The following is a 15,593-nucleotide window of genomic DNA, read 5'->3' as shown; positions in this document are numbered from 1 at the left end:
CAGCCGAATACACAAGGTGTATTAAACCGAATACACAAGGTTTCTAGCTAACCTTGGCCTACCAGCTGCCCTAGCCAGCTCGGCCTTATCTGGCACATAGAGTGAGACAGGTGAAGAGAGACAGACAGTTGACCTTTAACCTACATGAGGGGAAGTTTAACATACAATAAGGAAAATTCATTCACAAACACTGCAAGCTGTAAGATGCTAATAATATAGAAAATCTGGACATCAATTCAATAAAATGTATAAATAAATAAAGAGGCATTCTGCAATGCATCATGCTGTTCTACTGCTCAAGTTGCTTATTTTATCAGCACATCATGGTAAGAACATCGCCAGCATATTCAGCAGACAATGAATGATAGTAGCCTCCACAGAAAGTGGTGTCGGCTCTGGATTTTCTTGTATACAGCTTCAGTTTTCTTAGTCCAGTCCAGCTTGTTGTCCAGTTACTGAAGCGGGTCCTTGTATTCTCACTGCCCAGATGGAAAAAGGTGTAAGGTAGTGCTGTAGTGTACATGATACACAGATATATGCTCTATACCCACTTAAAATGAGCAATGATACATAACAATTTACTTTTGGAAAGTCTGTTATTCCAGAGTTTGCAAAATTTCAAGGACATTACAGTTCCTGATTTCCTGTTGAAAACTGTTGCGGGGACAAAGGACATCCAGCAGTATCCCATCATCTGGCGGCCGCACATTTACCAGCAGGATGCCCAGTTTACAATTAACCACACAGCAAGCCTTGCTTACACAAAATCCAAAATGCATCGAAACCATATCCATGAGGCGAGGTTAAGTTCAGTTTCTTGAATTAGCAAAGGTTTAACTTTAAACCTTAATCTACTTTAAACGGATGAGTTTTTTATATATCCATACCATGTGCAGTTGCTATGATAACCAAAACAATTTTTTTACCAGGCTGTAAACATGTCTTGCTCTGCTGTAAAGTTGGCCATTTCAACATGGGGTTCTATGGTGATTGGCTAGTTCTCAGGGCCAGCCCCAAGTTGCTATGCCTCAAGTGAACTGCTGTGGCTCCAACCCGAGAGAACACCTCAAGTTCTTAGGACTAAGACAGGATTTGGTCTGAGAGTAGCCCTATTGCTGTCACCAAGAACCAGCAAGCAACTGGGGTGCACCGACAAACTCTCTCTTGCCTTCAGAGATGCTCCCTCCAACAAGTTTGTGAATGTGACCAGGGAAGGATAGCAGAACGGAACAAATAAACAAAAACAGAGAAAGTGCGGGAGAGCACAAAACGAGGCAGCAATTTGCAGCACCATCTTGGATCTTAAGATCTAAAGACCACATCTGATTTATGTTCATCATGGGGAGGTACCATCACCTTCCAGCTAGAAATCTTCTCAAGCCGGAGTCTAATTCTGTTGATTACAGAATTCACCCTTCAACAGCTGGATTCTTGAGCTACTGAGACATTGATATTGTTCAGCTGTGTTTAATCTGGCATGCTTTTAAGTGAACCTAACGTACTGTCAGGGAAATCAACACCTGTGAATGATTGCATTTTGGCAATGCAGAGAGAGGTAATGAAAAGCATTTTTATGCTTTTATGTGATGAATGATTAAAAAGGTCTTAATTTATAAGCCTCACAATGTCAGTGTCCCAGTGATAAATGTCTACACTGAGGGATGAACAGCAATCTCACTGTTGTAAATGACAGCTCCATATCAACACTAGAAACCCTGACTTACGATCTCACCTGTATGTGATTAGGAACCCACATCCCCTACATCCCTCATGCAACATTTGTTTGTAGGTGACAAAGAATAAAGTGCTTTTGCTCACTTCACATTCCCTTCAAATACAGGCCAGCTCACAGTCCTTCAGAAGAGGGGGGGATAAAACTAGCTGAGAGATGAAGAAGAGTAGCCTCCCATTATTATTCAGGTCATGCTCGAAGCCACCACTCCAAATTGCTCCTAGGCTTCTCTTGAATGGAGAACAGGAGGAGGAATTTTCTCGGCACATCAGACAGGCTTAAAAAAAAAACCTGTCTGATAGAAATCCACCACCCCAAAAATGTACAGATACGTTTTTGGATTACCAGATAGGAATTTGGCGCTTGGCAGCTGTACACCGTGGTATGTTGGCTCTGCACAAACCTTTGCCAGATGAAATATTTTAGACCTAATAAAGGGATCTGTGACCTTTTTGACTTGGAAAGTGGGTATGTGTATGATTAAATGTTATTTTAGTAAGGGATTACTTTGGGTAAAAGTCTGGTATTTATGCAATGAAGGTGTTTCACATGTCTGACATTAATTGCTTTTCCTTTTGATCACAGAATAATTATTTTGTTAACTGTCTTCACATGATATAAATAGAGAATACAGAAATAAGGTGTTCAGAATTGCCAGTTTGGACATTGTCGGGAAATCTCCCCACAACAACTATGTTAGAATGTCACATTATTGCCAGTTATTGCGTACACTTTCCTTAATATGAATGCAGTCGTACTACAGTCCTGCATTACTCCTCCCATCATGAGAATTTTCCATATTCCCATATGGCATTCATTGGCAATACCATTTCTGTCCCTTCAAAAGCATCAAATTTAATACTAATTTAATACTCTCATATTTTAGCTTTTTTTAAACTAAACAGTTTTTTTAATTGTCTAAAGCCCACCACCATCCATTAACTGGGGGACATTGAACAACCAGTAACAGAATTTATGTGAAACCTAAAACTTACATTCCAACGTGTTTGTTTCTGTTTTTCTGTGGTCAGTAGCAACAACTGCACCAGATAAGGTAGGTTGGGTGCTTTAAAGAGTAAATATGTAGCAGCAGTTTGCATGCACACATACGCTCTTTAGCCGTGAGCCATTGCAGAATCACCTTTGCATGTCAAGTCAACAACGTTGCTGCATGACTTTGAGCTGGTCAGCACTGAGCAATGTGAAAATCTTGTGTATTCGTAAATTAATTCTCAGAAATAGAAAAAACCTTGAAAAATATCCAGACAGAAGTCTATGCAGAAGTGGCAGGCATTGTCTGCTCTCTGGCTTGTTCGCTGAGCTGTTCTTTGGGGCCATGTTTTTAAACTGCAGTCAGTTGCCATGCTAGCTGAATTCTAATCTGCTTCATAGCACAACGCTTGTATTGCATGATAGATGCAGTGTGCAGAGCTGAAATATTGGACTGAAAGTAATGCATACATTACTCTGTTGACCTTGGTATTATTGTCTGTGTCTTGTCATTGAAGGAGCTGGTAGTTCCTGTGGTTATTAATAGGCCAGTAGTTGAACCTATCCAGCCCCAGCTATCTCCAGGTGTATCCACTGTCAGGATCGAGCCAGCCTACCCAGGTGTCTGCTTCACTACTCTCCAAACTTTGGGGTTGGGCTTGCAGTTTGGCACCTCTCAGACACAGATTACCAAGCTTGGAGCACTTTGTCAAACTTAGCTGTCCTCAATTCATCAAAGTTATTTCAAGTCCAGTTGTGCTGTAATGTTTGAATGCTAACACTAGCACACGTATAATTTCAGCAAAAATGTGAGAAAAACATATATGCAGAAAAATGCATGTGAATGTGTGCTAAAGTGTGAGAAAGTACAGCTAAGAATGACAAATGCAGCTCAGAAAGTACCAATGACTCAATTACTTACAAGATAAGTCTGATCTCCTAAAAGGCCACCTGTACTTTGATCTCTTTACAATGGCATTAAAATAACTTGTTATTGATACAGGCATTAATTAAATTATTTATTTATGCCATTTGTATATCGTCTTGTAGTGTTAAATCATTTCAAGCCACAATCATATTTTCAGAACATTGGTGCTCCTTTACTGATGGAGATGCCAATTTTCTGGGGTATTTGTGTTGAGTTTGCAAAGCTGCACATGTTCCTTTCTAGTCCCCAATATTAGAAAAAGTCAGATTAATATTTATATCTTCAAAGATTTATATAATTTATGGGATGGTTTAAAAAATCTAATGTGTCTGCAAACATTTCCAAACTAGTCCAATGCATCCAGCAAAGAGCAGAAGATGTGCATGCATCTGCTTCACTGCCCAAAACGTAGTCAGGGCACCTACAATTATTCATTAACTGAGCACTGAATAGAGCTACAACAACCCACAACAATCAATGTCAATGGCTGATTTATTTTCTTACTGGCTTGCAGTTTTATAATGATGTACAGTGACTAATATTGATTGGACACCTCATTAGGTTTACCTGCCTGCTACCAAACACAAGCCCTGTTGGTCTCCAGAACAACATTTGGTTTCTGTTATTTATCAGCTGTATGGTCATAATACCATTTTTTTGTTAAACTTCAACCCGTAAGTGCTCTTATGGGAGATTAAGATGTGAGAACAGATAAAATAATTGGGCTGAATGTTTGTAGAACCATACTGAGATTGTAATATGGCAGGTTACCCCTCTTGAAGTATGTACCTGGTCAGCAATGGTGCTAAGGTTTGCTGTGGGATACAAATAAAGATTAACTGGTGTTAACAAACCCACTCTGTTAGTCCAGCACCATGGATCTGCCTCTTTAACACAGACCAAGTGTCTTTTTACTCTTTCACTGTTTGGGTGATAAACTGCCCACTGTAACCTCACATTGCTCCTGAAAGCTGCTCAGGGTGGTACCGAGGTCTTCTACTAAGAGGTTGAACAAGCAGAATATTCAGTGTTGCCCTTCTGCACAGCACTTTAGTACTCCTATACCTGTAGACCTCCTGTGAAGGATTGGTCTTTCTCCCATACGGCTGCAAAATATATAGTTTCAGCATTAACATTATGTAATCCGCAAGAGCCAAGGTCAAATCGCAGGACATGCAATGTTGGCCAAAGCTACACATTTTCTGCTGATTGATCCAAAAAGAATATTATAACACAATATATATCACAGAAAAAAAATCACAATGTCATTTTTTTATATCGTGCAGCCCTTCTTTGACCTATGCTGCAATCGGTGCATTTTAATTCACAAAACTGCTGCTGATTGTATTATTGAATTGTACCTTCATTTCCATGTGTGTGGAAAATATCAGCTGTTCAAACATTAATGAAAATATTTTATGACTGTACAGAAGATTCTACACAGCTTATGTTACAGATTAAAATTCAAATGTTGAGACTGCACCTTGGTCCATACATTAAGAAAATGATAATACTGAAAAGCAAAAATGAAACATGCAAATGACTGTGTATTTTTTCATTCATTAGAGGTTTTTGAGAGGAGCTCTCCTCCCACACCAGTGGAGATCCTCCCATCTAATGCAGGCCAGGATATCGCTCCCACCCAGTCAGCTGGTAAGACATTCTTTTCTCTGTACATTTATGTTCCTCCTAGTCTGTTGTGGTAAACTCTCGTCTGCCTTTAAAGTTCTATTTTAAATTAGTGAACAGCTGACAGGTTACATGGCCATCCAAGCTAGTTGGCTTTCTAACTTGTTAATTAGCAAACTAAGAAGCTTGATTGCTAACCAAACAATAATTTAATTTGTCAGTGTGTCAAAGTTCACCAAATTTGAACCTGCCACAAAAGATTTGTAATGGAAATGGAATTTGCTTTGTCCCCACAATTGATCCATGTCCAAAGGTACTTCTATTGTAATGGATTGATTTCACTCCTCCATTTCCTTGTTTTAAACGTGGTGTGAGTGTGCCTTTAGTCTCTGGCTGAGGCCGCACAGAAGCATAGTTACCCAGACCGCAAGGATCTACAGTATTACTTGATGCAGTATTTGGACCATAGTGCTTAACTCAAGAGGGAACATGACCAGCTGATCTATAAGCAGGTCTTAATGAAAAGTTCAAACAATATCGCTTATACAGGAGCTTGAACAGTTTGAGTTGAGATTGAGATTTTCTTCAATTGTTTGCTGTTGAGACATCAACTTAAATGAAGGAAAACAAGGTAGCTGGTTGGCTGTGTTAAAATGAAAGTAAAAAATAATAAAACATGAAACCAGGGATTCTTATTCATTTAATTGAAGTCTGTCCAGTTAGTTGCATGGCAGTCAGTCTCTATGCAGTCAATTCGTTGAGGCTACATTGTGATACACCCTGTGAACTTGTGGTGCTTTTCTATTAAGCGCTTAACTGGTGGTGCATTAATAGTATGTTAAGATTTTTCGTGGCTCTTAATATTATTTTGTGGGACTAGTTCAAAAACTGCTGCTGTATTAAAACTCTCCTTTCTCTTCTGGCCCAGAGGTTGATGAGTGCCAGATCGACCCTTATATCTGTGGCCAGGGGATTTGTTACAACACAGCTGAGGGTTACACCTGCCACTGTGATGAGGGATACCGCCTGGATGAAGCCCAAACCACCTGTGTAGGTGAGGAATCCAGTCCAGTGTTCAAAGCCAGTCATTTTCCTTTTCATGTACATTAATTTAGTCATACGTCTCAGGATAAACCCATGGACGATTTATGTGGGACTGGTATTTTACATTGGATTGAATGACCAACAGTTTTTTTAATTTACATTTAAGGTGAGGAACTTTAAACTGGTTATGAAACAGTCTCGAAATAATACCGATGCCTCTATAAGACCTACATAAATAAACAAGACCGTACGTGAGAGTATTTCTGTATAGTTATTCTTAATGCCTTTCATCACTGCCAGTAGATTCTGTACAAAATCAGACAAAATCATGCAGGTTCACCGTGAAACCTGATTACAGTCCCCCACATGTATGAATGGCCGAACATTTTTGTATTCTTTGTGACTATTCCACTTTATTGGACCAGTAGCTCCCATTGTGGTAATACAAAGAGGAATGTCTGTTTGTGTTTCACACAAAGTAAATGTTCCTTCTTTTCGTGACCCGCAATTTTAACAATTTGGCACACAGCACTGCTCTGTTTCTAGGGGTTTTAACTAGCTTTTTTGTCTGTTAGATTATTATTAAGCCCCACGGACTGTGAACAGGACTGTGAGGTGTAGTGACCACAGTCCCTCCAAAGACATGCAGCTTAGGTTAATGGAGACTCTAGATTGCCCCTGGGTTTCAATGTGAGTGTGAATGTCTGTCTGTCTATATGTGTTAGCCTTGTGACCAACTGGAGACCAGTAAGTGTGTACCCTCCCTTCTGTATACCTTCTGTGTACCCAATCACAAGAAACGCACTGGCACTAAAATATATATTTCCATACAAAATCAATGCAAATTTGTTGATATTTAAATATGCGTGAAGGGAATTGGGCAGAAAAGGACAGTAGTTTACATACTCTACGGCTCAAAACATGCTAAATCCCAAGAGTCCTGAACAACTTCTTTGTATGCTTTGTGTGCTCTCAGTGAGCAACTTTCATTAAAGGGACAGTGTCCCATCCTGGAACGCAGTAGCAAGTTCACAAAAATGTGTCCATGATGGTTATAGCATCTTCTGGCGGGTGAACATAGAAGATAGTTTATCTCTGTATGACAAATGATATAATTCTGCCACTTTCTTTTAATGTATATTTTATACAACAAATAGGAGTGTTAACAACTTCGCTTAGACAATGGTGTTAATCGTATACTGATGTTGTCACGTTATTTGCTCTGGTTTGTGTGTCCAGATGTAGATGAATGTTTGGAAAGTCCATCTTTGTGCTTTGGCGGTCGCTGCAAGAACACAGAAGGCAGTTTTCTGTGTGTGTGTCCACAGGGACTGCTCGTCGATGAGGAGGGAACCAGTTGTTTTGGTACGTACCCCCAACTTATGCTGCCCAAGCTCATGACTTTCTCACACACATTCCTATTCATACACAATCACACACAACATGCTGTATGTAACACACACCCATCTGTTGCAACAGAAACTGATGTTATGAGAACTTGGTTTAGTGTGCTCATCCATCTCTGGCATCTAAAGATTTCAGGGTGAGATGTCTTTTGTTTTTTTCCACTTTGCCCATAACCTAGAAATAAAAACACATAAAATCCACCAGTGTGATATTATTGGCCGTCAATGGTTAACAATCAAGACAAAAGTCTATAGCCTTGCAACAAATGTCCCTACTGCCTGCATTGTTCATTACACTACCAGGAAAGCAGCCCCAACAGAAACAAATCTTTATGAATCATCCTTTGGAGTTCACAAACCAGACCTTTGTCAATCAGGCAGTAGTTGTGGAGATTCTGTATAGTTTTCTAGACCACAGTGTTACCAGCGTCTGCACCACCCTACTTCCTGGTTGGTTCCCCTTATTGGGATATAAATTTGAGGCACTCTGTCATTACGTGGTTTCCCGTCATTTCAGCACAGCTTTACCCACCCATGAAAATAATATTGAATTAGGGCTGTGAGGGTAAACAGGCCAGATGGTTGTTTCCCAAGAGCTGCAATAAAATCTCTTTAGCTGCGAAGGATGAGGGATCAGATTATGATATCTTTAAGAGGTTTATAATGATGTGGATACACAGCCAAGGTATCTATCAATAAGATCAATACATAACAGCCTCAAGACGACAGTGAGAACCTGTCTGCACTGGTGCTGTTATTATATAGAAGTAAAGTTCTTAAATCTGAATGGGGAAAAACACCATTTAGTTCAATCTTGAGGTTTATCAGCTGTAATGCATCATATCTTTTGAAATAAAAAAAAGATTCACAACAGCCATGCATACATTCATCTAAGTTGTAGTCCCTTTGTGCCTCACAAGAAAATAAATAAGAACAAAACTATTTTTATGATGGAGTATAGAGGATGACTTTAGGAGTCTTACTTGCTTAGGAAAGAAGCTGCCCTATAGTCTGTTGGTACGACAGGAATTACAATAAAAGCAAATGGCCTGGGCACTCAGGGCATTCAATTGTCTCTCCTAGCACCAATACCCACTTTGGTTACGTTTTAACTGCTGTAGAGCATGGTAGAGCATGGTAGTTTGAAGGTACACAATATTCTTTATTTCATGATATAAATCCGTTATTATTGTGTTATGTCTAGCCTTCATCACATAAACCTGCCCAGGAAACACATGCAGAGAGAGATGCTGTGAATCAAGCAATTAAACCAATAAACCATTCCAAAGAACGCGTAGTATGTGCCCACAGTGTAATTGAGATCACAGGTGTGCCCAAATCTCCCCTTTCAGTGGTTTACTGCTCCATATTCCATGTGACACAGAGTTATCTGTAGGGTAAGCCACAGTGGGCTGGCAGCGAGTGTTGGTGTTGGCGAGAGGAAATAATTAGGCCATGCAACAGTCCTTTATAGAAAGTTATAACCACACTCACAGATGTTTACATGACACTGCCAAGCTCAGGGAAATGTCACGTCTCACAGGAACATGGAAAGTAATGCTATCATAACTGATAGAACTGATAACCAGAGCTACAAAAATAAAACCCAAGTTGTGATAGGCTGTTTCTTTCTGCTAACCAATGATGACTTGTACTGAAATGTTGGGATAGACCAACTTTATACCACAATGATTTAGCTGTTGGTCAGAAACTGTGGTGGTCAGAATAACCGTATAAATATAAACTGAGTAATAACTGCAAAAAGCAAGTGCCATTAAAACAAGTTGTTACCTCATAAACAGGCATTAGGGCCGGGCAGTGTTGCATGTTGAATGATGCATTATTGCTTTACAATTCAAAAAACGTTTGCCTTATTTTAGCAAAGGGACTTTTTAATTCCCCTGGCATCATTTTTGGCACAAACATCCACTTGCTTTCAAGCTTGAAGTGATTTGAATTTATGACCTCACAAAACACAATTTTTGCCATAACTCAAGAATTATGACAATTTCATACAAATGTCTACTAGAATGAAATGAAGAAAGGGATGATATTTTGGATGCGGTATCTTATTTGTTCATGCATGTCACACTGAAATTTAATAAACTGTAAACGTCCCTTACTGGCTTAAAAAACCTTTCAGAGTTAACCTGTAGCTGCTGGAGCTCATGGATCTGGATCACATTATTGATTTTCAATATTTACTCTACAGATGATTTTGTTGTCACATAAACAATATAATATTGACTTGTTGTAATATACCACTCTCACCTTGTGTATACCTTAAGTGTTCATCCCTTAAGCACTGTCTAGCAGTCAGATTACAAATCACAGCCCTCACTGCTTCCACAGATTGTTTTAAATAGGCCCTATTATGCTATTTTCCGGGTGCATATTTTTATCTCAAATTACATGTTTTTATGCGTTAATGCTCATTATCCGCCTTGTTTTTCTCATCCTGGCTGTCCTGCAGCGTCTCTTCTCACCTTCTCTCTGAAATGCTCCGTTGTAGTGCTTGCTCCTCCCACCAGAAAGCAAAGTCTGCCCTGATTGGTCAGTTAGCCCGCTCTGTTGTGATTGGTAAATGTTTCACATTTCAAAAAACTCTTCCTCTGGAGTTTCAGCTCCGTCTCTCTCTTTTGTTGTTTGAGGGCCAAACTAGCTGGAAGGAGTTTTACGTCACTTCTGTAACATTATGACCTCATAAAGTTATGGAAGTGAAGGAGAGAATTCAATGGAGCCATTTCAGGCAGCTCAGGAGCAGTGTTTCTGAGGGGGAGGGTAACTCCTTTTAGGCGTGGACTTCAGGTTTTACACTCTACGGACCTTTTACATGTTCAAAGATATATATAACACACTAAAGGAGAGGGAAAAAGTGGAAAAGCATAATAGGGCCACTTTAATACATTGCAGTCAGTTGTAACACAAGCAGCCTGTTTGTTATTCTTAACAAATGTTTTCGTAGAAATAAACTTATATGATTTTAACTTATATTTATGAATTCACTGCATTTGGTACATTATATATCTACTGTTCAGCAACTGAAATGCTTGTCAAATGATTTGTTTTTCTTTCAGATATAGATGAGTGCCAGGATCAGCGGGTCTGCACCAGAGGCCACTGCCAGAACACTGAAGGCTCCTTTATCTGTCACTGTGGGCAAGGCTTTAGAGTGTCCTCCGTGGGAGACCATTGTGATGGTATAATATATAGTATTATCACTACTTTACACACATTGTAATGACCATGCAATATGAGTAAGACACCGTGCTTTGTGAAATCAGGCTTTCACACCTGTAGTTGGTGTGTTAACATGGTTGGAATATGATTTTGTATACGTATCGCCAACATATTGCTTAGACAGATCGGGTGAACACTTAACAATCCGCAGATTGATTTCAAAATAGTTACATTTTTTTAATTCACGCTAAAATCACATATTTATTATCATAAAATCCAGTGGTTGATCTGCTTTAAGGCCCCAGTATACACCATCAGAACTGCTGGCTAGATAAATAAATAGCTTCAGAAACCCCATCCCAAAGGAGCCAGCTTCTGATCCTCTCTGGCAGTTCTGTTTTTTCATTATTGAAATAACTTTTTCTGTCACTTTTCATGTCAACAATCAAGTGCAATACTTCAAATTTCTTCCAAGAGAGTCTGAAAATGACTACAATTATCCCCAAGGTATCATCAACTGTGACCAGAGCAGGAATATGCACTTTATCCTTTAATCAATCTTATAACATCATGATCAACAATATAAGAATTATTTATATCATATGATACATTTTATATCTTGAGACAGTCATGCAAAAAATGAAAAACACATTAGTGTCTGGAAAAAGCAGATAACAATATAATCAGAAGAGAGCGAGGATAATAAAATAGGATAAATTTAGATGAAAGAAAACAAGATATAAAATAATCGGGTGGTAAGACTCTTTAAGAAATATGTAAATTAGATTTTGTTATATTATAATTGAATATTTTGTATTCAAGAAACAACAATTACATTTTTTCCAGTTGAGTAGTTATAAATAGTAACACTAAATAGTAATTGCTGCGCTTTTGACGTCAAGGCTTATTGCAGATGTTAAACAGGAAAACGTGTCTGTGATATATATTACTGCAATATGGTTCCAATTAGTAGCTGATGGAAGACATGGGTTTTGATTTACGAAGGACACAGTCATACACATAAATCACTGTACACAGCTCAGCAGTACCGCAGAGAGGGGGAGGGGAATGATCCGGCTGGCTACTAGAAGCTGATAGATTAGCATTAGTGACTTGTCAGTCAAATGTATGCATGAGCTATCATGTATGTATGAGTGTATAAATGTAATTGGCTGTGGTTTTAGCTTCATTCATGTCAGCAAGTGTTAGCATAATGAATCCAAAAACATGCCAACAGTGTCATAGAAATGGTTGTAAATCATTCAAGTAATTCATATCGCATTTGTCAATAAAAAGAGGAATTAATAAATGATTTGCTAAGAATTTCACCAATTTACATTTACATTTAAATGATTAATATAAAGTCATTATTAAAATATTTTGCAAATTGACAAAATACATGTGTTAAAAAATGTAACGTTGGGGAATAGGACAAATAAAAAAGAGATTATAAAAAAATAAAACAATCAATAAAATGCTGTTTGGAAGGAGACATAAATGACCAAATTCACAATTTGCGTTTCCTCTCTGCTTTTCCTATTTTGGGCTTATTTGATTGCTCTGTAACCATTTCCATGACACATGTGGTCCTCCATACAAAGAGTCATATTAAAGAGAAATGAAAATATTAAAATATTATTATATAATTATTAAATTATTGTTACACAACAACCCCAAAGAAAAAAATATCCACTTGCTTTCATTAAAAACTTGTTTTACCCATTAATACATACATTTCTAAAACGTCGTGCTACCAGTAACTATTTGTTAAGATTTCATTTCTCATCCCACTGACTAATTAAGTAAGAAATTACAACCATCCCTTAAAGAATGTCATTCCCTTAATATCTGCTTCATCTTAAAATATGCTTTTAAGACTGATGTTTGTTGATTCCAGATGTGGATGAGTGTTTAGAAGAACCCAGGCCCTGTGAGGCTGTAGGGGAGTGTGTTAACAACATTGGCTCCTACACCTGTACCTGCCCCCAGGGATACCGACAGATCAACGGCACCAGCTGCAGAGGTGAGTGCTGGAGCATGGAAATATCCTCTGAGCACCAGACGAGTTTCTGATCCCGGATTTAGATTTTACACACACACACACACACACACACACACACACACACACACACACACACACACACACACACACACACACACACACACACACACACACACACACACACACACACACACACACACCTCAGTGGATTTCTGTCTCTCTCCTCCCAGATGTTGATGAATGTGTGGAAGAACCAGAGCTCTGTTCGCCCCATGGAGAGTGTCTCAACACAGAGGGGTCTTTTCTGTGTTTGTGTGAGAATGGATTCACTGCCAGCCTCGACACGCCCTCCTGTGACGGTAAGATGCACTACAAAGAAGAGAAACACATACATACACATACACATACACACAAACACACGTGATGGGGTTTCATTCATTAGAACCTACATATATTAATGTGATTCTGAATTACATTTTATCATACAAAGAGCATATTCAGAAAAAAAAACCTTGTAGTTTTCATTTCATGGTCCATGTTTAGCATCATGGGAATGTCATCATGATGATACTGACTGTTTCTTAACTATTGATCAATACTACACAGGATGTCTATTCTAGCTCTATAGGACGCAGCTGAAGTAATTCTGTATTTCACTTGTTTTCACCAAATTCCATGAAAAGATCGAACCTTTTTATCTTTGATGTTATCTTCATCCTTTACTCCATCCCTCCATTGCTCCCCTAAAAATAAGGCTTTGTCTCCGCCTTTTAAACAAGAGAAAAAAAACATTAAAATGGTCTTTAAGTTCTTTCACATTTATGCTGCCCCTATTTTTTTCCAACATGGCGGGAGTCTTGGTCCCTGTGCTATAGTTGTTTTAATGTCACTTCCCTGCCCAAGAAAATACAGATAGAAGCGAAAATAAATGAGAGGAAATAAACAGACCAGAGCCTTTGAGCTAGCTGTCTGGACAAGGAGGGATATGTGTTGCTTTTTTTACTTTCCATGTCACTACCCTGATCTGTGATCTGAAGATGTTCGAGAGATAATTGAGAGGCTGTAATGAGTGTTAGACAGGAAAGGATGTAACAAATCCAGAGGGAATTTTAAATAAAGGAATCATCATTGACATTTGTTGGCTTTGTTTGAATGTTCTACAGATATTGATGAGTGTGGACTCAATGAGACACTGTGTGGCCCTCGTGGCTTCTGTGAGAACAGACTGGGTTCCTTCCAATGCCTCTGTGAGCAGGGCTACCATGAGTCCCAGGATGGCCGAGACTGTGTGGGTAAGTGAGGAACCTTTGGTATGTGCATATTAAGTTGTGAGTATTGTAATTTATTGTAATATTATGTATTTGCACAGAATACAATCAGACCCCCACAATAACGAGTCGCTTGTTTACAGTCAAGGTCTAGCTTGGTCTATTAGTTTGCAAATAAGAGGAAGAAACAGAATGTATATCAAAACCTTTGTTTAAGGACAGACAAGCAGCAAAATTCTACAGTACATCCCAGGAAACAAAACACTCCACACCAGCCCTGCATTTATCACTACATTCATTCACTACTCTCAAATGTGATGTCTACATTTCCTGTCATTATTGAAGGTTGCTACATCACTGTGTCTTGGCAGACAGGGACATCTGTATCACCAAAGCAGCTCCCCAGACATCGTGGGGAGGCTTTGACCACTGGTGGTGCAGCTGGCAGTGCTACTAGGGTTGAGCTTAGTGACGCCTCTGCAGTTTAAGCGGGGGCACTATGCTCCTGGGGGTTAAGTCTACTGCTGCCTCATGGGATGGAGCTGGGAAGACTTTGGTTGGATCATTAGGACCTACAAGGAGAGGGTCACATTACAGACGTAGAGCATTGGTTAGAAACTTTTTGGTAGCTTGGCTGGTTACACTATAAAAAGGCCAAGATGGCAAAGGATGCAGTTTACCTAAATTACCAGTTGCAGCGCCATGATAATACCTACATCAGAATGTAGTTTGTTAATTTCCTCTCAGTGTTCAACACGACCCCTCAATGAAAAATTAGCACTCTGCCATAGTTGTTGCTCTCAGATAATCTTTGAAAGCAACATTGGCAAGTATTGCAGACATACTATCCCATTGAGGAAAACATGGAACTAATGGTGAAAATCAGCGGTTTTCCTCAAGTTTGGTTTGGAATGAGTCTTAGCTAATGGGTGGTGGTGGTGTCCCTGTACACACTGGGCCCCTGAAGCTCCCATGTAGTCCATTTTCCTCCAACAGGAAGGACTGTCAGAGCAGACGTTCCCCTAATGAACCCTGATGGATCACTTCCCTCACATGCATTCTCCCAGTGACCAACTACACAAAAACATGCAGACACACAAAATGCAGAACTACTAGCACACTCTTATTCACATACTTCAATACAGTATGTCCTTTATACACACATACACACACTTCCCATCTGTCCTTTGGCAGTGCTGCTGGGTCCCACCCAAGTTTAGTCCAGCCAGCTGTCTTGGTCAGTGCCAAACCATCACTGTACTGTGACTACCACAGATGTACTCCATCCCACACATACACACATACACATACACACACACACACACACACACACACACACACACACACACACACACACACACACACACACACACACACACACACACACACACACACACACACACACACACACACA

At 39.3% G+C, this 15,593-nt stretch overlaps 1 protein-coding gene across 4 annotated transcripts in view; it reads left to right on the top strand.

Moving 5' to 3' along the window:
• Positions 1–15,593, top strand: part of ltbp1 (latent transforming growth factor beta binding protein 1) — a 112,890-nt gene that overhangs the window by 76,914 nt on the left and 20,383 nt on the right. For 2 of the 4 annotated variants that reach the window (XM_054599687.1, XM_054599684.1), the window contains 9 exons: positions 2,764–2,786; positions 3,241–3,343; positions 5,217–5,303; positions 6,208–6,333; positions 7,563–7,688; positions 10,807–10,929; positions 12,807–12,932; positions 13,142–13,270; positions 14,075–14,203. In XM_054599687.1, the coding sequence (XP_054455662.1) occupies positions 2,764–2,786; positions 3,241–3,343; positions 5,217–5,303; positions 6,208–6,333; positions 7,563–7,688; positions 10,807–10,929; positions 12,807–12,932; positions 13,142–13,270; positions 14,075–14,203 (972 nt within the window). The remainder of the gene's footprint in view (positions 1–2,763; positions 2,787–3,240; positions 3,344–5,216; positions 5,304–6,207; positions 6,334–7,562; positions 7,689–10,806; positions 10,930–12,806; positions 12,933–13,141; positions 13,271–14,074; positions 14,204–15,593) is intronic. The other 2 variants (XM_054599685.1, XM_054599686.1) reach the window with 2 other exon arrangements.

The sequence above is a fragment of the Anoplopoma fimbria genome, chromosome 6 (assembly GCF_027596085.1).
Source record: "Anoplopoma fimbria isolate UVic2021 breed Golden Eagle Sablefish chromosome 6, Afim_UVic_2022, whole genome shotgun sequence".
NCBI classification, from domain to species: domain Eukaryota; kingdom Metazoa; phylum Chordata; class Actinopteri; order Perciformes; family Anoplopomatidae; genus Anoplopoma; species Anoplopoma fimbria.
This window is presented reverse-complemented; position numbering and strand designations above follow the sequence as displayed.